Raw genomic sequence first — 22,996 nt, forward strand, 5'->3', positions numbered from 1 at the left:
CGGGCGGCCGCGGCGCGATGGAGGCGCCGGCCGAGCTGCTGGCCGCGCTGCCCGCGCTGGCCACGGCGCTGGCGCTGCTGCTCGCCTGGCTGCTGGTGCGGCGCGGGGGGGCCGCCAGCCCGGAGCCCGCGCCCCCGGCCGAGGCCCGCGGGACCCCCGCACCGCCCGGCCCCTGCGCCCCGGAGCCCGCGGCCGCGCCGGAGGGCCCGGGGCAGCCCGAGGGCCCGGGGGAGCTCGCGGCGGCGCCGGCGGAGGCGGAGGAGCAGGCCGCTGAGGCCCCGCAGGTACGACCCGGCCCTCCCGGGCGCCCCTCCCCACCCCGGGGCCCGCGCCCCCTCCCCCCGGCTCGGGCGGGGCCGGGGACCGGGCCCCACTGCCCCCCCCCGCCCCCGCCCCGGGGAGCGCCGAGCCCGCGAGCAAACTCGCGAGCATCCTCCCCCCAGAAGTGCCGGCAGCGCCGAGCCCGCGTGAGTTGTGTGCTGCGTCCTGCTGGGGGTCCGCTCCCCGCTCCCCGCTCCCGGCTCGGGGCACACCCACCCCTCGCCCTGCACCCCTCCGGCCCACGGCGGCCCGCATCCACGTGCATGCGGCTTGTTTCAAGGTCTGCAGTAATGAGAGTTGTCTCGATAACGAAAAAACAGTCATACTTTGAAAGAAAAGGAAAAAAAAAAGAAAAGGAAAGGAAAGCTGCCTTTTCTTGGGAAGCCAGTGTGAAATCCAGACTCCAGAGCGCATAGGGCGGGGCGGCCGGAAGAGGCCTGGCACAAATGGAGTCATTTTTATTGTCACACGTGCTTTGGCACTTTTCCCCTGGGGTTGCAGATAAGCCTGGCCTGGATGGGGCAGAGGAGCAAGATACAGCCCGGCTGAGCACCCCCAAACCGCCCCTCCTGCTTCTGCCCCACACTCACTCCCTACCGTCCACCATCAGCTCCGTTCTGACCACTTGCCTGGCTTCAGGACATCTAGAGAAATGTGCACTCATCCCCCCCGGCCCCATACACTTTTTCCAGGGCTTCTCTTCACATTCAAAACCTACTTGCCAGGCATGAGACCCACATTTCCAGGATTTGAGCACCCTTGACCCCTACAGGCTACCACCCAGGGCCCTGAGTCCGTCGGATCCGAATGCCTTGTTCTTACTCCCAATCCCCTCTTCTTGCACTGGAGGAGGCCTGGAGCAGTTGAAGCCATGAGCGCTGCTCTGGTGCCTTGTCCGTGTGTCCACAGCGCCCTACTGAATTTTGCTGGAAACAATGGTTTATACTGCAGAGAACCCTTGAGGGGAGAAGGCAGTGAGGCTGGGCCAAGGCTTTTCTCTTTGCTGAGTAAGTGTGCGGGACCCCTCTGAGCAGGCGCTTTGTTTGACAAGTGGGTGACTAATTGTGTCATTAGAGCCGATTCTAACCAGCTGGAGGAGGGCTGTTGTATTCCAGGGAGGACAGACTGCTCTAGTGGAGGCCCAGTTGTTCCTGCTCACCTGGCCCATGGTGACCGCAGGTAGGGTTCGGGCCTGTGCTGATATGTTAGGTTCGCTCCCAGGTTTGGGATCCCGCCTGCGCTCACAGCCTCCTGGGAGAGCAGAGAGGAATGGGCCTTTCTCAGGAGCCATTTGCTCTCAACCAGCCCTGCCCTACCGTTTACACAGTGCCCTTTCCCACCCAGCAGCAAGTTCTAGATTGAAGTCTGCGATGCCTGTTAGTGGCACTCAGTAGGGTCTTGATCCTCTGGGTTACAGCACTCCTGAGAGGGCTTTCTATGAGGCCTGTGGGCCCTCAGCAGTTCGAGATCTGGTGGGATGGGGTCAATGTTTTTGGTCCCGAGCAGCCCCAGCACAATCTGCCTCTGTCAGGAAGACGCTCTTCCTGTGGGGGTGCGTGGGTGCTTGGAAGGACAAAGCACGTCACAGGGGTTCACGTGCAGGGCAGCTGCCAGATGACTCTGAGAGTCGAGTCTTGTGTCCTTACTCCCCGTGCAACATCCTGTCCCAAGACCATCCCAATGTAAGGGTTATTTTTAAGTCCATATCCTCACTCAGGACTCTGGCCCTTCCCTTGTGGGTTCGGATCCCCGATCCTTGCTGAGTTGCTGAGCTCCCCCCTCAACTCCGCTGGCAAATGCTAAATCATGGCTGGGCCTCAGGCCCTAGGGTCACGTGCCGGGTTGGGGGACACATACCCCTGCCCCCTACTACTCTGCCTTCCCAGTGGAGAGATTACCCCTGAAAGAAGCTGCTAAGAAATTATCTGGAAATGCACAGGGGCATTTTCTAGAGCAGGTCTCACTGCTTTTCTCTGATTATCATATTGGGTAGAAGGACCCTGGGGAAATGAGGCTGAGGGGTGGGGGCGGGGGGTGGGCAGCCACCTTGCCTGACTAGTGGTGCTTCTTCTGATCCAATCATCTTTCTGCCCTGCCAGGCCTGGGAGGCCCAGGGCAGCTGCTGCCTCTGATTCACAAAGCTGATTATTGAGAAGGATCCCGAGCCCAGGGAAGCAGCCTTCCACTGCGGCTGCGGGTCACTGGGAAGGGTCCCCACGGTGCTGTGGGACAAAGTAGCATAGTGAACTGAGACACTGGGCAGCCACTGAAGAAACGGGGAGATGGGGGGTGATCAGCCGGCCAGGTCGGGGAGGCTAAGCAGAGGGCAGAGCTCTATTAGTAGAACCTCTTTCTTGTCATGTCTCCTAGGGGTGCGTGTGGGGGTGGGCAGTCTGAGGAAGCATGACAGGCATGCCCCCCCCCCCCCAACGAAGATTCATGGCCAACAATGTCACAAAAATAAGAGCTGGTCCCTTTTAAGTCCAGGAAACAGTGCTTTTTGGTGATGTGTAGGTTGTGATTTTAGGATCGCCACGCTTCTTATCTAATGGAGGTGTGGATTCCAGCCAGGCTATGTCATAGGATTCCCAAACTGTGGTCAAGGTGAAGGTCAAGGGTCCCCCGAATAGTACTAGAATTAAGTCGGTGCCATAACTCAGACTTCTTGGCACTCGGATCCTCCCTCTCTCTGGTCAGCAACCGACTAGACACAGTATCACCAAACACAGAAGAGGCAGGGAGACCTGTCTCAGCTGAAAACTAAAGAGACAAGACGGACAAACGCGGTGCATGATCCTTGAATGGGATTGGGGTCCCCACGGTGCTGTGGGACAAAGTAGCATAGTGAACTGAGACACTGGGCAGCCACTGAAGAAACGGGGAAATGGGGGGGTGATTGGGGCGGGGTGCGGAGCATCCTGCAGGTAACTTGCAGATCTGTACAGAAACATCTTGCAGATAACTGGGATATGTTTCAAATGAACCGGTTATCAGATCATTTTGTTGTCTCGATGCTCAATTTCTTGCGTGTGATGCTGGCGTTGTGCTTCTGTAGACCCGTGGCCTTGTCCTTAGGGAGATTGCTGTGTGCCCAGATGTTCAGGGAGGATCCGTCATGATTCTAATAGTTACACGTACACGCCCACACAAGAGAATGGCAAAATGGCAAAATGTTAACAACTGGTGAATCTAGGTGAAGGACGTACAAGTGTTCATTGTTTTATTCTTCCGATTTTCCTGTAGGTTTGGAATTTCCCAAAGTACAGGGCTGGAGAATACACTTGCGGTGATGAGCGCCAAGAAGTGTATAAAATTGTTGAAACATTATATTGTTTGCCTGAAGCTTTTATACCACTATATATTCATTATACATGAAAAAAAAAAATACAGTGTTGGGAAAAGAAACCCAGTGGGGAATTTCTCAGGAAAGGGCTTGGTTTCTCAGGCACTCTGGCTGTGTCGGTCTGATTGGGCTGCGCAGCCTCACCCGGGTGTCCTCACTGTGCAGCTGGGCCCTGGTTCACCTTCTGGAGTTATCCTGCTGTTAGGTCTACAGCGTGTCTCCTACCCTCACCATCCTTGTCGCCACAGGTCTCCCCACCCCGACCCCTACAGAGGCCGCAGAGTGATTTAGGAGCAGGTGACTCCCCTCCCCCGCCGTCCATCCTGACCTTCATGATGCCAACGTGTCCCCACTTTCTGTTCGCTTAACAAAAGGCAAAGAAGCCAGTGAGTGAAGGGCCAAATAGGGAGTTGGCAGTTGTTCATATCAGTTTGGAATCCTGTCTCCGTCAGCTCGGGCTGCTATAACAAAATACCAGAGACTGGGGGACCTAAACGGTAGACATGTCCTTCTCCCAGCTCTGGAGGTTGGCAAGTCTAAGATCAAGGTGCCAGCTAATTCGGTTCCCAGGAAGAGCCCGCTTCCTGGCTTTCTGTGTCCTCACGTGGTGGTGGACAGAGAGCTCCCTGGTCTCTTCCTCTTCTTATAAGGACAATAATCCCATCCTGGGGGCCCCTACTCTCAGGACCTCATGTAACCCTAGTTACCTCAAAAGGCCCCACCTCTAAAAACCATCACACTGGGGCTTCTCGGGCTTCGACATAGAAATTTGGGGAGGATACAGACATTCAGTCTGTAATAGGTCTAGTGATTTACTGCAAAGGACACTGGAAATAGCCCACACATCCATTAATTAGGACATTGGATTAATTAGCAAGTTGGTAGAAATATGTAAGGAAAAGCACAGAACACAAAACAGTGTGTTCACGGTAATTACAGTGATGAACATCACCAAAGAGAGGACGATGCACAGAGCTGCAAACAAGAGTTCAGTGTTCAGCAGTGCAAGAGAGTATTTTATGCAAAGTCGTTTCAGCTCATTTTTTTTTTTTTTTTCCCATGTGAGAAAGAAGTCCAGGGACTTTCCTCGTGGCTAAACTTTGTTCTTTCTTCCCGAAGTAGTCTTGTTGGCACCCAGAAAATTTAGCTGTCGGTTAGAATTTTCTACTCTGTGGGAAGTAATAAATTTTTAAAGAACATACCTTAAGGAGAAAGCTGCCTAGCTCTGCAGGGTTAGAAAGAAGACGCGGAGCATGCGCCCTTTTACACAGACCCTGTTTGTTGCTCTGTTCTTTCCCGGACCGTCAGCCTAAGCCAGAGTGTGGGAGGGCTGAGTCGGCCCTAGACCGTGGGTGGATGTGCCTCCTGAGAAACGCCCAGTTCCCGGTGGCTGAGGCATTTTGGGAGCAACCTGAGTCCAGCCACGCTTGGTTTGCCACCGTTAGGGACAGATGAATGAACCAGGACTTTGTTTTGGGGCGTTTTTTTTTTTTTTTTTTAAGATTTTATTTATTTATTCATGAGAGACACAGAGAGAGGCAGAGACATAGGCAGAGGGAGAAGCAGGCTCCCTGCAGGGACCCTGATGTGGGGCTCAATCCCAGGACCCTGGGATCATGACCTGAGCCAAAAGCAGATGTTCAAACACTGAGCCACTCAGGTGCCCCTGAACCAGGACTTTGATGGGGTTCAGAAATCTCCTAAAAGGGGCGCTCTGTATGGACTGAGCATCTTGCTGGGATTGCTAGTCCTGGCTGCTTGGTCAGAGCCAAGAAAGAGGTCTGGGATGCTGCACCAGGGTGCTCCTGCCCTCCTACCTGGCAGGGAAGAAGGATCGGTCAGGTTCTCCCGGCCATAGTGGGTGAAAGAGCAAATGAGATTAACTGGTCCAAAGGAAACCCAGTATGAGAATCCATGGTACCTGTTTACCTAATATTTTTCCTCCAGGGGCACCTGGGTGGCTTGGTCAGTTAAGTGCCCATCTTTGGCTCAGGTCTGATCCCAGGGTCCTGGGATCGAGCCCCACATCCAGTTCCCTGCTCAGCGGGGAGCCCACTTCACCTTCTCTTTTTTGCCACTCCCCCTGCTTGTGCTCTCTCTCTTTCTCTGTCAAATAAATAAATAAAATCTTTTAAAAAAATTGTGACTATTCTGAATAGTCATAGGACTTGGGGGAAGCCATATAACCTCAGTTTCCCCAAACTGAAAGGATTGAACTAAAACGAGCTCTGACCTCTCCTAGAGCTCTCTGCAATCCATGCTTATCTGCTTTCCAGTTACCAACTTCTGTTTCAAGGCCTGTGCGTGCAGGGGTGGGTGTGTGCATGTGTGTGCCCGCATCTGGTATTTGCAAGTAGGAACTCCTTGCATCATTATTAACGCTTCGGCCAACCTGACCTCTGGTTGAGACAACCCTGGGCACATTCTCAGCCAAAACCTCATTCTGGGACCTTGGTATTAAGAGTGTTTCTCCCGGCCAGATGCTTCTGTGCCAAGGACTCAGAATCTGAGATCAATCCCAAGACAAGCAAATACCTCCAGCGCAGTGGTGTCCTGTGAAGATCAGTAAACCCTACTCTGGGGTCAAGCCATTCTTATCTTTATTCTTCCTAAAGTCTTGCCAGTTTCTGTGGTCATGGTTGAGGGCTCCTTAGAGACTTTTTTTTTTTTTAAGATTTTATTTATTTATTTGTGAGATACAGAGAGAGAGAGAGAGAGGCAGAGACACAGGCAGAGGGAGAAGCAAGCTCCATGCAGGGAGCCCGACGTGGGACTCCAGGATCACGCCCAGGGCCGAAGGCAGTGCTAAACCACTGCGCCACCCAGGGATCTCCTCCTTAGAGACTTTAAACACTGCTCACCTGTCTTCTGTTGTTATCCTTAAAGTTGGTCATGGTCAGAGTTCTTCTTCAGCCTGGTTGGCCCCGAACACGGTGGTCTCATGTCCCCCGCCCCCATCGTTCTGGTCACAGCAGTCCGTGAGCTCTCCGCCCTATGCTCAAGCGTCTCCATTTATCACCACCACCACCACCCCCCCCCCGCCCCAAAATGTAGACACTAAAATTCCACCTAATCCTTGCTGATAAGGGGAGAATGCACATCACTGCCCCGGGGTGGTTTTTTACGAAACATTTGATGCCCTCCAAATCCTCTTTGTAGGAACAATGCCAAAAACCATTAATCTGATAGGATTGGATCTGGCATGCTTGGCCATCTGAGCAAGAGAGTGTGCCTAGGGCTTATGAATGTGCCCTCAATTGGGATATGAGGTTGGAGTCCAGGATGGCCCTTTTCGTCTGGACGGCTGAACTTGGCCCCCAGCCTGGCTCCTCCTTGCCCCGGGGCGCTGTGTGCTGGCACCGGGAACACCAGATCTCAATCTCTCCGCCCCTCTCCCCGAGCCCCAACTCAGGAGTCCACGTCTTACCCAGGACTCTTGCTTTGTTCTTTGTCCGTGCTGGAAACACTCATGCTCCTATCAAGTGGAGGACTCACTTCTAGACCTGTCTTCCAGAACACGCTGGCCTCTGCCCTTCCCCTGATCCATAGCTGATGGTGCCCAGCCGCTCCCAGAGCCCCACCTCATGTGGCCGGCTGCCTCCTCGACACCTGCCCGGGGTGGTCCAGTGAGCCCCTGAGACCACCGTGAGGCCACCCTGTCTGTTAAGACTGTTCTGGACACGTTCCCCCCAGAGACCAGCCCCATGTTTATAACATGGAAGCCACAGCCACATTCTCCTGCTCCAAGCCGTGTGGTGGCCTCCGTCACGTACGGAATAAATTCCGAACTCTTACCACGGCCCCAGTGGCCGGCTCTGCCTCCTGTCCCAGCTGTCCCCTCGACCCCTCCAGCACAGCCACAGTGGCCTTCCCAGTGCTCAGACGCACCGGGCCTGCACCTCCTCCGGAGCCTTGGGACAGGCTCTGGGCCCTGCCGAGCAGACCCTTCCTGGCCTAGACTCTCACACAATGGCTCCTCTTCACCTTTCAAGTGTCTGTGTCCACGAGCACCTTCGAGGATACAAACTGGCAATTCATCAAAGGTTTTATCAGCTAGAATTTTGTCTTGGGGCAAAGGACATCAGATCGGTGGTTTTCTTACATTTTTTTTAAAAGCGCTAGATCTAAAAAAATAAAAAATAAAAAAAAATAAAAGCGCTAGATCTGTTTTGTTCTTCTTCAAGCCTAGATGGAAGTCCAGTGCATAAAGCAAAAGCAGAACTTCCTTGGGGTGGGGTGGGGAGCGGATCTTGGGCCCTATATTCCCACCCCCCCTTCTTACAGCAATCCCTTTGGTCGCCCCCACAGAGCTCCAGGATAAAAACAAAGCTCAAAACCATCCTTGCCAGGTCCTGTGAACCTCAGAGGACCCCACCCAGACAGAGGAGGGAGGGGGACCCAGAGGTGAACGGGGAAGGGCAGACCATGTGCCCAAGGCCTTGGTCCCAAGGGTGACCCTAAGTTCCAGCCCACCTGCCCATGGCACCCCCCCCCCATGGGCTGGAGAGGAAAGCACCTCCCTGGAGGCATTAGAGACCCTGACCTCACGGACTCCAGAAGCCCAAGAACCTCAAAGGCCGGGGATTATTTGAATTCAACACGGCAGCTGTCATTTTAGAGTTTTCGTGAGAAAAAGCCATCGTAAGGCTAGCATTTTAAGATGTTCTCAGAGCAAATGAGTTGCAGGAGATTAAGTAAGGTCAAGGACATGGTGCCGTATCGGGCACCGAGTGATTGGCAGGAGCGTGGAGAATGAGGGTGAGTCCAGACTTTTCCAGGCGGGTGGTGGCGGTTGAGAAGTCAAAGCGGAGAGGAAGCAGCAGGCGTGGATCCCCATTCCCAGGCCGTGACGAAGTGTCCAGGATGCTGTGACCGCAGAGAAAAACTGGCGAGTTGAGAGGGGCCAGTTTAGGATAAGAAGACGTCAGTCCGTTGTCTCGGGGGATGCTCCTTATCCCGCTGCAAATATGGATTTAGAGGGTTGGCCGGAGCGTCCTCTGCCTGGAGCTGTCACTTAGGCGTGCGGTGGCTGAGCTGTTAGACACGCGGGTGGAGGGAGCCGCCGTGACCTCTGCCAGCCTGCCCTCCCCCCCACCAGCCTGCACAGGCGCCCCGGGAGCTGGCGCCAGCTCTGCGCCCTCTGCTCGCCCGCAGCTGCTCCCCTCCGAATGCAAAAGATGAACAGCCTGATTGCCTAATGGAATCTTTCTGGAATGGGGGTTGGCGGGGGAAGAGCCCTGTCAGAGCCTCTCTGCCTGCAGTGGGAGCCGGGCAGCAGCCCCTGCACCCTGCCCGTTCTGGGTGCCCACCCCAGAAACCTGCTGCAGACGTGGTGCAGGTGGATGGGGCCTGGCCCAGGCCGCGGAGAAGCCGTGGGGGATCGTGCAGGCCCCTTGAGAGCTCCCTGCTCTCCCTGTTGGCTGCTGCAGGGGAGGGAGGGACAGACGTCCCCGTGGAGGTGGACCCGTGGGCCTCTAAAATCACCCTGGGTTATCCAGGGGGCCTGTTGCGACACAGCCAGGCTCAGCCATGGTGCTGGTCACAGGGGCCAAGCAGGTCCTGTGTGCAGGACCCGGGGCCGAGCCATCTCCTCAGAGAGACGGAAAGATCTCTGCTTTTCTGTCTGTGCCTGCCCCCCCACCCTCTCCCTGCCTCCCTCCCTCCCTCCCCTGCTCAGGGCCCTGCATCAGGCCTGGCTGGGCCAGGGCGGCCATAAATGGCAATGTGCTGCCCGCAGGCTCGCGCTGGCTCCGAGAAGCCTCCCCCCTTGGCCTCTGGGAGCCCCTGGCCCCCGTGCTCTGCCTCCCCCGAGCCGTCCCTCCACTGGAGGAAAAGGCGGATTTGGAGAAGTGTGTCGGGGCCCGGCAAGTGAGAACTTGGGCCCTGTCCAGTAGTGGGATGCCGGGACTCTGGTCAGGGAGGTGATGGGCTTGGGTCCCGGCCGAGACCGCTCTGGGGACCAGCCAGGATGACAGTAGCTGTCTCAGAGGGCGTCACCCATTCACAGCCTCACGAAGCTCACTTCCTTTCCTTAGAGCACCGTGTGTTGGTTTGCTCGGGCTGCCATAACACCGGCCCGCAGACCGGGCGGCTTAGAACACCGACGTGCATTGTTTCCAGAACTGTGAGGTCCAGGCGCGGGCAGGGCCGGTCTCTCCTGGGACCTCTCTGACCCTGGCCTGCCGGTGCCGCCTTCTCGCCGCGTCCTCATGACACCCCTGGTGTCTCTCGCATGTGTCCCCTTCTTACACATCTCTTTGAAGGACACCGCTCAGATTGGGTTGGGACCCACCCTCGCTGGCCTCACTTTAACTTAATTCCTTCTTCAAAGGCCTTCTCTCCAAATGTAGTCACAGTCTGAAGTACCAGCGGTTTGGACCTCAGCTTGTGATTTTGGGAAAGACACAGTCCAGCCCACAACACACAAGGACCATGCAGCTCGCTCAGGACCACGGGGACCAGTGGTGACATCTGGCTGGCTTGCGATCAGCGCTCTGAGCAGCTGTGTGGTTGTGCTGCAGCCCAGCTCCGTGGGAAAGCAAGCCCAAGGGTGGAACTCCAGACCTCGAGACCCCCAGGGGATTGTCTGTGGCCAGGGGCAGCCAGCCCTTCGCAGATTCATTCAACAAACATGGAGCCGATGGCCAGAGTTCCTTAACCTCCCAAGTCAGGCCTGACATCTCTCACCTGCACTTTTTTTTTTAATTTTATTTATTTATTCATGAGAGATACAGAGAAAGAGGCAGAGGGAGAAGCAGGCTCCACGCAGCTAGCCCGACGTGGGACTCGATTCCGGGACTCCAGGATCACACCCCAGGCCCAAGGCAGGTGCTAAACCGCTGAGCCACCCGGGAATCCCCTCTCCCCTGCACTTTGAAAACGCTTCTTGGAGTTTCTCCTGCCTCTGATCTTGCCCTCATTACCCCATTCCACTTCCTGCTCCAAAAATGCCAGCCTCTTCCTCTTTCTCCCCATTTAAAAGCTGCTGGGAGCCCACTGTCACCTTGTCCTCTCACAGAGATGGGGAGGCCAAGGTGGAGTGGCCTTGGAACAACTACAGCCAGGGTCCTCTCCGAACCCTGGGACCAGAGCTCCCTGGGACCAGAGCTCCCTTCTCCCCAGAGTCCAGCCATGGGTCACATCTGCATGCTGCTCCGTTGCAGGAGGGGGTCTGTCCTGAGGCAGTGCCCCATCCCCCACTTCCACCCCACACCCCACCCCTGGGCCCACAGGCTTCCAGGGGCATCCTCCAAAGGAAGGGGGTTTCTGTACAGACAGAAAATGAGTGGCCAATTCAGTACTGTTTTCCAAACTTCACAAAATCTAAAAAACAAACAAACAAAAAAACTCTTTTAAATTGCATCCCTGTATATAAAGCCACAGAAGCACACCAGAAATGTTATAAATCGGTATCTCTCTCTACCAGACACGTAACACTATTTATCTTCCATTTAATTCTGGGATGCAGGGGTATCCCCAAAGTCTTGGTGTAGTTTGAGGTTTTAATAACTTGAGAAGTGTAAATGCTACAAACCTACAGCACACGTCCGTTGAATATTTACTTATTTAAATTCTTCTTATGCTTAGCTACCTGACATTTGAATGCCAAGTTTTCCATTTTAATTCCTTGTGTGTGCCAGAGTCTGGATGGGTGGGCAGGGGGACGAGTCCTCTCCCCCGGGCACCTTGGTGAGCTGGCCAACCTCCGTTAACGTGATGTCCAGGCTGTCAGGTGTGCATCAAATCCTCGCAAGATCGAAAGGCTGGAATCACAAATGCGATCCCTCAGTTACTGAAGCTCAGGCCATGAGTATTGTTTTCAAAGTCCAAAAATCAACTACAGCCATATCTAGCACCAGACTGTGGTAATTACATGAATTTGGATGAGAAACATCAATATATTTAACATGTAAATAGCCTCTCCAGTGTCGTTTTCTTGCTATGTTTGTAGCATTCATGCTTCTGAAATTATTAAAGCTGAAAATGACACTAAGACCTGGGTCGCACATTTTTTTAAGATACCGGTAGCAACCTCTCAATTGCTTTCATAACCCGCCAACGGGAGAACAGCTACAGCTTAAGAAGCAAAAAATAAAAAAAAATAAAATAAAAAGCAGCACACTAAAAATAAATAAATAAATAAATAAATAAATAAATAAATAAATAAATAAGCAGCACACTTCAAAAGTTCAAAGGTAGAGCAGCCTCTCCCCGGGAGGGTGTTGGCAGGGTGTCCCTTCGCTGGGTGTCCCTTGGGGATAGTGGGGTGTGCCTCAGGTCTTGATTTTCTCACCGTGCACGGCAGTTATTTGTCTTCCCAACTGGATCATGAACTCCTTGAGGAAGGGACTGTGCTCGTATCTCTTTTATCTTTGTGTCCGTCACACGTAATGGGAGAATCGACCGCCTCTCTAGTCTCAATATTGGGCTTATTTCTGGGGTCCAGCCCTGAACAGGTTAAGGGCTGTTTGTCTCTCTTTTTTCTCCTCTTCCTTAAAACACACACACACACACACACACACACACAAAACCCCACTGACTTCACAGTTCAGATACCCCTGTGTAGCATTTTAAAAATATGTCAAGAGTAATTCATGCATATTCATGCATATTATTAGAAAATCCAAATATACTGAAATGAATCAAATGAACAGAGAAGCGCTGCCCTTCCCCCAGAGGTAGCCCTTCCCCCCAAAGGTAGCCACTGCTAACAGTGCCTTGCGTGTCCTTCCAGAAAACATTTCCTCAGCGTTTGGAGCGTGTATGTGCATCTCCATTCTTATATTTATACCAAGAAGGTTGCCCCTCTCACACTGTGCTGCTTCTTGCTGCTTCCTCTTGGTAACTTGTCCTGATGCATTTCTCACATCAGTCTGTACCGTCGCCTGCTTTTTAAAGTACTGTCTTGGGGACGCCGGGTGGCTCAGCGGTTGAGCGTCTGCTCAGGTCGTGATCCCAGGGTCCTGGGATGGAGTCCTGCATCGAGGTCCCTGCAGGGAGCCTGCTTCTCCCTCTGCCTGTGTCTGCCTCTCTCTGTGTCTCTCATGAAAAAAATAAATAAAATCTTTAAAATAAATAAAAGCACTTTGTTGCATGGCGTATCCACATTGTGATATATTTAACCTGTTAACATTGTGCCGCACACATTAGCCAAATATATTTAACTCTAATATATTTAACTCAAAGTCATGAACATGTCATCGTTTCCAGTTTGGCTTCTTTTCTGCTGCACATAATCAGAGTCCTTGTATAAAAACCTGAACAGCTGGTTTTCCAGTCCAGAGCAGATCCCTAGAAGTAGGTTTGCTGGGTCAAAGGGGTGTCTCCTTTTCCTGCCTCCCCTGAAGAGTCCTGCCCCCCTCCCCACAGCCACAATGATGCTTTGCTGTGCAAAATCCAGGGGGCATCTGGACAAGCCCCACGTACTGACCGGCGGCGCCCAGGGCAGCGTGGCTCACATCTCGATGGTGCAGAGCTTGATGGACGCTGCTAAGAGGAGAAGTCCTGCTCCTGCCTCCTGCCCAGCTCCTCCTGGCTGCACTTTGTGTGATCCAGAGAGCAAGAAAATGACAGGCAACTCAAGGCCTCTCAGGGTTTGCCACTCATGACCTGCTGTTGGGCTTGTGCAAACTTGCAGGCCAGCTTCGCTCGCTCTGTTCTATGAGGGAGCCTGCTGCCGGCCCCTCCCAGCTCCTGTGGAGGCTGCACCCCTGGGAACTGAGTCCCAAAGGCCTGAGCGTGCCACCCTCTTGACGCAGGCGGCTCACTCCTGTGTGTGCTTCCCTCTCGTCAACCTGCGGGTTTGTGCCTATTGGCTTCCCGTCACAGTTCCCCGGGTCCCTTGTCCCCACCACGCCCTCAGTCCCTGTGGCTGGAGGATCCGCACATCCCGGTACCCCCCGGCATTCCTGCAGGTTGATGTCACTCCTTCCTCCCAAGAAGGCCATCTTGGGACACTCCTTCCAGCCATCCGTTTATTGAGTCCATTTGAGGGAGAGCGCTGGGCCTGAAGGAGGTGGAGCTCCAGTTTGGGGAAGATAGATGCTGAAACTGTTAGGGGTAGAAACGCAGTGCCAGGGGCATCAGGGTGGCTTAGTTGGTTAAGCTTCTGTCTTCGGCTCAGTTCATGATCTCAGGATCCTGGGATCGAGCCCTACGTTGGGCTCCCAGCTCAGTGAGGAGTCTGCTTCTCCCTCTGCCTCTGCCCCCTGCTCATGCTCTCTCTCAAATAAATAAAAACTTAAAAAATATATTTTTCTCAAAAAAAAAAAAAGAAGAAGAAAAGAAATGAGGTACCAGGAAGCAGAGGTGGAGTCTGCACTCACCAGCACAGCTTCTCTGTGACGGCCCCGCCGAGGTGGGCCCCAGGTGCCAGCCTTCCCCCGGTGCGCCTCCCTGGTCCTATCGGCTAGAGTGGCGGGTGGGGGTCCCCAGTACCCTTACCAAAATGGCATCCAAAGGCTTTGACAAGGGCAGCCCGGGTGGCTCAGCGGTTTAGCACCACCTTCAGCCCAGGGCGTGATCCTGGAGTCCTGGGATCGAGTCCCGCGTCGGGCTCCCTGCATGGAGCCTGCTTCTCCCTCTGCCTGTGTCTCTGCCTCTCTCTCTGTGTCTCTCATGAATAAATACATAAAATCTTTAAAAAACAAACAAACAAAGGCTTTGACAAACACCCACCTGGAAGGGGTGAAAGGACTGAGGTTCAAAGGTCAAAAGCACAGCTCCCCAGCCGACAGACTCCCCCTTGTCCTCTTGGCCACACAGCGTTTTCATGGAGATTATGTGGATTCCACCGCTGGTTGACGGTGGCCCCCACGGGGGTCCTCCTGGCCTCACCCAAAGAACAAGCACCCGTGCTGTGTGGTCATGCTGGCCCTCAGCGGCCCCTTCCTCTCCTGATGTTCCGCCCACCGCTGCCCCATCTCCCGGAGGCGGGCCCTGGCTTCTGGTCCCCCCACTGCTGCGACACATCCCTCCGGCCAGTGGGCCAGGGTCAGGTCGCTTTCACCGAGGGGTCAGGCACCTGGATGACCCTATCAGAGTGAGCCACCCCGAGCTCTGGGCCCCAGGTACTGAGTCTCTCCTTGTCTTGCAGGAAGAGGAGCCAGAGCTGGAGCCAGAGCCACAGCCAGAGCCACAGCCGGAGCCGCAGCCAGAGCCGGAGCAGGATGGCCCGGAGGGACCAGCCCAAGCAGGGCCTGAGGAAGAGGATGGTGAGTGGGACCCGGCCTCCAGGTGCAACCCCCGGCCCTGTCACCTTGGCTCTTTCTGTCCCCTCTTTCCTGTCTCTAAACTGTGAGTTGTCTTCCAATACGGAGGACCCATCATGCCAGAAAACCAAGCACCCTGACCTTCCACTTCCTGCCGCACCTCCTAGCTCTGCTCCCAACACTGTGCATTTCAGTTTCTCCCTGAACGTCTCCCTTATGGAGACAAAAGCCACTCACAGGCCGTTGCCCAGGTGTTCTGCATGGCGAAGGCCCCATGGGAGGAGATGCCTGATTTCCAAGCAGCTCGAGTACCTGGCCAGCCCTCCCAGCCCTCAGACCCTGGCCGGCCAGGGGGAGGGGGCAGGAGTGACCCTGAGCATGAAGGAAACTGGCCAGTTTGGAAGGAAACTGAGCAGGTGGAAGGCAGTGGGGTTGCCCTGGGCACCCACGGGGGCCAGTGCCCTGAACAGAGAGCCAAACGTGGTGTGGGTTTCTGCTGGGTCCTGTCGTGTTTTATAGCTTTAAAGCAAGCAACAAGAAAGCAGCATGTCCACATTTGTTAAATCTATATGCAAAGTAGTGGAGGACTTAATACTTGTACTCTTGTGTGTGTTTGAAATACTTTATAATTTTTTTAAAAAGCGAGATTGTTGCCGTGACTTTCAGCCGACTGCTGGCAGGGGCAGTGGAAAGAGTGGGTTGCAGGAATGCAATGACCTCGGCTGGTGTGGCTGTGTGGGCGGGCGGCCGGCTGCGCTGGGGGGCCCAACAGCTCCCCCTGAGGTCCCGCAGGTCCAGGCTCCTGTCAGTGCTGCCTCAGAAGAACAGGGAAGGGCAGGCAGCTGCAGAGGCTCGGGGCTGGTTCTCCCCAATCATCTGCAGGTTTAGAGACGCATGGCACCGGCGCCTGGGGTCTGTCCCTGCCTCGTGCCCCCTCCCCCACAGGCAGCTGCAGGGATGCCGGAAGTCAGGATCCTGTTAGTGACTCGGGGACCCAGGAGCTGTGGCTGCTAGAGGCCCTGCCGTGGCAGCTAGAGGCCCTGGCCAGGACAAGGGGAGGCTCACCAGCCTCTCACCCAGCCATGGGCCTTGTCATGGGCCCTCCGTCCTTATCTGACTGCTGCCCCCGGACACCCCCCATCCCCCAGCCGCCTCCTGTGAGCTCTGACAAGGCGAGTTTAGGGCCCCAGCTGTCAGAGGAAAAGAGGCGTGGGCCCCCAGCCCCTCTGCCGTGAGCAGAGCTGAGCTGAGCTCAGCTCTCTGGCTAATTGATTAGTGTCGCCAAGATGCCCTCCCTAAGCGACTTGGTGATTCACAGAAGGCTACAAGAGGAAGTCCTGCTCCCGGGAGGCTCTCACGTTGAAACCTCCTGGTCTAGCAAAATTGGATGCGACTGTGGATCACTTGGTACGCCACATGTGATGTGATTAAGTGAAAGGCTTTTCTGCCTGGCCCGGAAAACATAAAACTAATCAGGCCTGCCCCCTAAATTGAAACCTTGAGTAGTGCCCAGCTGGCAGAATTTTTTGTTTTGTTTTATTTTTCTAAAACATAGCAACACAGTGACCTTGATGGTTGAGGTTAATTGGTTTTCTTTGTCCATTGCCTCTTCTCGAGGTCCAGAATCGAGTGTTGGTGCGTTGGCTGTGAGCTCATTCTGAGACCGCAGCTCTGTGTCAGGCTTTTTTTTCCCCCACCTCTCTGGCAGCCTTTTCGGAGCTTTCCGGATAACCAGGGACCCAAGCCCCTCCGACAGCAGCTCTGAATTACTCAGCAAAGTGCCCAGATCCCCAGATGCAGGCAGTCCATACCCGGTGCTGTTGGAAGCTCCTGGTTCTGCGGGCCCACAGGGAATGGTACTTTCCAGCCCTTTGCTGGTCAACCTGAGCAGAGCTCAGCCTGGAGAAAGAGCTGGCCGGTGGGGGCCGGGGTCTCTGGTGAGAGGGGGTGGGAATGGGTTCCCGGGTCTCTGCACCAAGCCTCATCTCACCCGGAAGAAGAATGAAGGCCCGTCAGGATGATCCGGCCCCTTTCTCCACCACCCAGTGCCACTGGCCTCCTTGCTTTGCTGGGTCGGTCTCCCCAGACACCACAGGGCTTGCTCCCTCTCAACTACCACCTGTAAATCCCCTCCTGATGCCACCCCCAGCCTACCCCCAGGGAAACTTCCAAGCAGCCCCCTGGCTGCCCCACTCCCCTGTCCTTTCTGCAGAGCACTCGCGACCAACTTCTAACTGTATTTTACTTATCTTTGCTTGCTATATGTTTTATTTACTGCTAAGTCCCCAGCACCTCGCACAGTGCTCACTAAATATTTGCAGAAAGAATGAAGAGCAAATGAACTCTTGTACAGATGTAGTAACTTCTTCCTAAGGCAAAGCTTCAGCCCCTGGGCAGTTAGCCGGGGTGAGGGAGCCACAAGGGGACTGTGCCCTGGGAGCCGGCCAGCATTCTCCTCCTGGGCGAGGCTTTGGAGAGAACAGGGCCCTCATCACATGACATTTGGGTTCTGAGTCTGCATCCAGAACCTTCTTCCTTCGGCCCAGAGAGAACCCTGAATCCAAAGGGCTACGGCCTCCATCCTGGACCCACATCAGCTTGTCTAATCAAGCGGGACAGGTGCCAGCTGGAGGTCAGGGTGGCCTGGGGCAGGATGCGGAGGTGTTCGAGATTCCTGACATTGGAGTGGCAGAGAGGTACACTTTCTAGAACAGGACTGAAAAGGACTCCGTGTGTGGGAGGGTGATTTGCTGGCCTTCGCACTTCCCTCACTCAATTCTGTACGCCTTAGTGGAAACTAGACAAAACCAGCCATTCAGTCCCTGTCCTGGGGACAGCCAGGGGCTGCCTGCCCTCCACCTGCTGGGCTGAAAGACCACTTAAGGGCATCGCTTCCCAAGGGGACTCTCTCCTCCCGGATGCTCAGCCCAGGGCTATGCCCTGCAGCACTTTTCTCCTCCGCCCTGCAGCCCGTGCCTGTGTGCCCAGCACCTGCCCTCGCTCCCTGTCACTCCGCTTCTCTGCCCAGACCTCTGAGGTGCCCGCCTAAGGCCTCGAGATGGTTTGTGTGTTCTCAGGCAGCTTGGAGTCCGTTCTCTGGGACTGGCAGGTCCCTATTCAGTAACATGTACCGGTTTTGATGCCCAAATTCCAAACAGTGTAAAAAACGCTACATCCCCCCCACCCCGTGCCCTACTGTAGGCTGGATGCATTGTTTCAGATTTCTAATAACCGGCGGGCACCCCAAGCCCCAGAACCCAGAGGATATCAGCAGAGCGCTCAGGAGTCCCTGTGCCTCCCGGGGGCCTCGGGCCCAAGGAGATGCAGGGGACGTGGCCATCACACAGCAGTGATGGGGGGCTTCAGAGACGAGGGTAAAGCATCCCCCAGACAGCAACTCGGCGGGAGCCTTTGCCGGAGAGGGGCAGCCAGGCAGCTCTGCGGGCAGCTCAGCCGGGTCTTGGGGGGGCCCATCACTGGCTGGGTAGAGCTGCAGGCACCATGTGAGGAGGGGGACTGATTTCTCTCCAGCTGCTTCATCTTTGTCCCTGTATCCCCATTTCAAGTTCCAAAGAGCTCCTAAGCTGCCGTGGGATTTCACAGAGTGTGGGAGGAAGCCCTGCCGGGTGGAGACAAAAGGTCGCAAGCTCCTGAGCCTGGCAGCCCAGCCCATGGGGTGGATGCAGGAGAGGATGGGGCCGGGCAGCCAGCCCTTGGAGCCAGCAAAAGGGAACGAGGACCCGAGCCTGTGGGAGGCCCCCCTGCGCTCAAGGCCTGCGCTGGCTCTGACCCCGTCTCCTCTCTGCAGGGGGAGAGGTCTTCTCCTTTAAATACAGCCCGGGGAAGCTGCGGGGGAACCAGTACAGGAAGATGATGACCAAAGAGGAGCTGGAGGAGGAGCAGAGGTAGGCCGCACACCTTCCCCGCGGGAGCCCCCCCACGCCGTCCTGCCCTGCCCTGCCCTCGGGAGGGGGGAGCCGAGCTGAGCAGGAGAGGAGGCCCGCCTCTGGCCAGCCTCCTGCCCCACCCCCGCTACTCCTTTATTCTGGTTTTCGGGGTTCTGTCCTGCTCCACCAGCCTCGGTTTCCCCGGAGACGGGCCCCTTGGGGAGCCCGGGAAGAGGGCAGGGCAGCTGAGCCCCTCCCCTGCCCGCCTCGCCCCACGAGCCACCCGGGAGGAGCCTGGAGCAGAGCCGGCTGTTCCCTCACACGTACAGTTCATGACAAAACCGATCCATCACTTGGGGACAGGGTGTGATTCTTCCTGCTCATCCGCTCGGCAGCTCCCCTGCCCCCTCACCCGGCCTCGGCGCGCTCGGTTTGTTCTGCTCCACGGAGCTCCCACACAACTGCAGCCGCCTAGCTTCTCAGCTGTAGGACTGCCCCCCCACACCCCGCCGGGCACCCACTGCACGCCACGGGCCTCCGTCCCCGAGTCCTCTCCGCTCCAGCCCGCCGGGGTGCTGAGGAACACCCTGGAGGCAGCAGGACAGCTGTGCCAGGCCACGGGAGAGAATGGTGGTCAGACTCCAGCGGTCCCCCCACGACCCCCCGGTTCAAACTGGAGTCTCAACGGGAGCCCAGGCTCGGAGGCTTGTGGTGACCCTCGCCTGCTCCTTAGCACAGGCTGGGGTCCTAGGGTCACAGAGGACAGGAGGGCTGCTTATTCGAATGCACAACTCAGCCACCCTTTTGGTGCCGCTGGTCAAGCCACTCAGGGTCCCTCGAAAGTCAGAGCCGCTCTGCCCAGACCCCCATTTCCCCTCCTGCAGCTGCCACCAGCTCTTCCAAACCTGGCCTGGAAGGCTCTTCCCCTGGGGCGGAGGGGTGGCAGCCTGGGCCCAGCCTGAGGAAGATCCTGAGCAGGGGAAGGTGGCCTCTACAGGAGCCCCCGACCCCCCCCCCCCACTCGGTGCTGGTGACACTGCCTCTGGGTGTGACCCAGTTTGCTGCCTTTATATTTCAGGATTGAGCTGACCTCTGACCTCACTTCCCTGTAGCAAGTTCCTTAGGTCCTGAGCCACACATATTCTTGCAAATCCTTTTGGTAAGGAGATTGACTTCTCAGATCAGTGGTGCTTCCCTCCTCCTGTCTGTTAACGTGTCCCCAACACGACTGGCGCGGTCTAAACATCCCCCCTCCGCCGCCTCCATCACCAGTTGATACGTTGTGTGCACGGCGCGGTCTCGCTCTCCGCCAGCACGGGGGTCGCGGTGTGACCGGGTCCCTCTGTCCGGGCTGCGGGGTTCTGGGAGCCCAGCGGACACAAGTCCCTGGTGGGCCTCGTGGACCGGCTGGTGGGGAGCTAGCGCCCCCTTGTGAGGCTGGGGCAGAACTGTCGTCCCTCAGGGGAACTGCTGGGTGTCCCCCTGCCACTTCATCCCGAGCTGTGGGACAGGCAGGTTGTTCTGGTCAGAGGAAGGGGTGGCGGAGGCAGCGCTGTTCAGTAAGCTCAGAGTGACCGGAACAAGGCCACTCTTTGGTTTTCCCGTTGCAATGGAGACCACGTGGCGCAGAGGGCCCAACAGAGTCAGTATCGGGCCCTTTACAGGAAATGTTTGCAGGCCCTGGATTAAGGATGGGGAGCGCTGGGTGCACCTGCGATCCCACGAAGGTCCCCGTGGACGGTGCCAGGTGCTCGGGCAGGTGCCTATGGATGTGAGGAGTCAGTGAAACTGGAAGGACCGGTTAGGGACAGATGCCAGGCCTCAGGCGGGGGTAGGGGGTGTCAGGTCTCCAGGGTTACGGGGCTCAGAGCAGGCACCCCAGAAAGAGGGAGGGGAAGGGAAAGTCCCTTCTCTGTTATGTTTAGACAGCAGACCCTGCATCGCCCAGGAAGGTCTTTCCCACCAGGGTCTTGAGGGGCCTCTGGGGCACCGAGTCACACTTGGCTACTCCGTGGGGTGGAGACTGTGCCCCAGGGCAGCTTTTGGGGTGAAGGAGGAGATCTCCTCTGCTCGTCTGCAGGCTGTGCCCCAACTTGAGATGAAGGGGTTAGTGGACTTCATGGCCCTTAAACACACGTTCCCCGTAGAGTGGAGCTGGAGTTCACGTTCATTTTCATTCCTGTCCTTCCCCAGCATGCTCCCCACGGCTGCTGCACGCATCTGCCTGCTGCCTCCTGCCCCTGCATGCACCCCGGCCAGCTCACGTGGCACTGCATGGGGCCCCGTGACTCGCACACCTCTTGCAGCTGCTTCTGTCCCTCTCGTGGTGATGCTTGGGGTTGCAGAGGCTGGCGAGTTTGGCTCTGTCTCTCCATCTACAGCTCGGTAGTTCCCATGTGGCCCCGGGAGAGCCGGCGGGTGCAAGCTCGTTCTGGTCCCAGCTCGTCCCAGCTCGGTCTAGGAAACTGCCCTGGAATTCTAGTATGAAAAAGAACACGTATATTATCGTCAAATCACTAAAGCCACAGGCCGGCCAAGTATGCTCTCTTCTTTGCCTGTCAAATTCTTTCCGACCGAACTCTGCCTGTTTCTAATCCCTTTCCTGGCACTCTGGGTCCCGGTTGAGTTGCAAGCTAGTTCACCAAAAAATGCTGCAAATCCCTGACTTTAACTCAGCCACCAGAGCAGTGGTATCCAGAGCCCAAATCCTTAGCGGTCACATGGTCCAACATCCCCTAAAGCCTCACTTTACAAATAATTTTCAGGGCCTAGCACTTAGGAAGCAGGACTAAAATCAAGACCCCAGATCATTCCTCTGCGTGTTTCAGTGGACAGTCCCACCCTTGGAATTGCTCGTAGATTCAGGTTCCTTGGGCACAAGAGGCAGATAAATGGTCAAGGTTCCAAATCCAGAGCTGGTGGCTGCCTAAGGAAGACTCTGCTCGGTCACTGCCTGCCCCCTCCGCCAGGCCTTCTCCTGGGGCCCAGGGCTCACAGGCGTCCCTGGCGTTGCCACGCCTGCCTGGCTGGAGGAGGGTGCCTTCCCACCGCAGCTTCTCTGGGAGGTGCCACGTCCAGCCTCAGTGTGGCTGGGACTATGGGCTTTGCAGGCTGCTGACTGTGCCTCCAGCTCCCAGAGCTAGTGAAGCTGGGGAGCTTGGCAGGAAAAAGCACCCCCGTCCCCTCCTCTCCTGTGTGCCGTCTGTTCTTCCCACCTCCTGGTCCAGAGGACAGTGTAGACCAGGCTGGCTCTGATAGATGGGAACCTGGGATCCCAGTGCCCCCGCTCCATTCTGAAGGTCCACAGAACGTCCTGACCTTTCTGGAAAAGGACACGACTCTGGTGGAAGGTGCTTGGTGCAGCAGAGCAGGCGAGGGTGGGAGGCGGCCTGGGAGCCCAGGCTGTGGGATATTCTGGCATCCACAACCTGGTGAGTCCGCGAAGGATTTGCCGGTATGAATGTCTAGAAACACGCGTGACTCTGACCTCCAGAAGAGGGCGCCGGAGGGACAAATTGAGGGCCTGCGTTCCCTGGAGACTGCGAGCTTCTGGGTGTCATTTAGAAAAGGTGCGCGTGCATCCTAGGGTGCTAGTGTCCCCAGAGGCAACAAAACCCCACCAGCGGGAACAGGAAATAGTTGAGTGTGACAGGACAACCTCATTGGGGGTGGGGGGGGCAAAGGTCAGAAGCACCCAGTATGTGACCTAGAGTCAGCCCCGCCTCCCCACCCAGGGTCCGGGTCTGCCCCCCATAACTAAATGCCTCCCGGACTCAGGACTCAGAATGGGGTTTGGCAGGCTGCTGAGGGCCAGTGCCGGGTCAGGCGGGCTCTGGGGAACAGTGTCCTGCTGTAGCCTGGCTTCTGCAATCCCAAACATCCTCCTCCTCATCCCCATTTCCCCCTTCCTCCCCCACCATCCGTGTAAGATGGAAGAAGTAAAATAAATGATCTTTTCTCCCTATTTCTCTTTACAGAACCGAAGAATAATGAAGTTATCATTAGCCTCCTGCTAAAGGCTTTTCCTTTTGGCATCTAAAAAGCTTGAGAGATAAAATGGAAATCCCCAGAGCGGAGCCATGCAGGCTCCCGGGTGCCTCTGGCCTGCACAAATGTGCTGGGACCCAGCCCCTCCATCAGGACCTGTCCCTCAGCGGGGAGGGTGCCGGGAGCGCCTTGGCCCCCCGGGGTAGATGCTCCCCCCTATTGGTGTGGATTGCTTGGTTAAGCAAGGG

The 22,996-nt window shown here is 56.1% G+C and overlaps 1 protein-coding gene and 1 long non-coding RNA gene across 2 annotated transcripts in view; one reads left to right on the plus strand and one right to left on the minus strand.

The window, feature by feature from the left end:
- MXRA7 (matrix remodeling associated 7) overlaps positions 1-22,996 on the plus strand; it is a 26,747-nt gene continuing 3,751 nt past the window's right edge. The window contains exons 1-3 of the mRNA XM_072746656.1: positions 1-284; positions 14,760-14,877; positions 18,683-18,779. Coding sequence (XP_072602757.1) covers positions 18-284; positions 14,760-14,877; positions 18,683-18,779 — 482 coding nt within the window. The 5' untranslated portion in view covers positions 1-17. The remainder of the gene's footprint in view (positions 285-14,759; positions 14,878-18,682; positions 18,780-22,996) is intronic.
- Positions 16,389-22,996, minus strand: part of LOC140597681 (uncharacterized) — a 12,209-nt gene continuing 5,601 nt past the window's right edge. Inside the window, exon 2 of the long non-coding RNA XR_011999522.1 lies at positions 16,389-21,239. This is a non-coding gene — a long non-coding RNA (uncharacterized lncRNA). The remainder of the gene's footprint in view (positions 21,240-22,996) is intronic.

The sequence above is a fragment of the Vulpes vulpes genome, chromosome 2 (genome assembly GCF_048418805.1).
Source record: "Vulpes vulpes isolate BD-2025 chromosome 2, VulVul3, whole genome shotgun sequence".
Lineage (NCBI taxonomy): Eukaryota > Metazoa > Chordata > Mammalia > Carnivora > Canidae > Vulpes > Vulpes vulpes.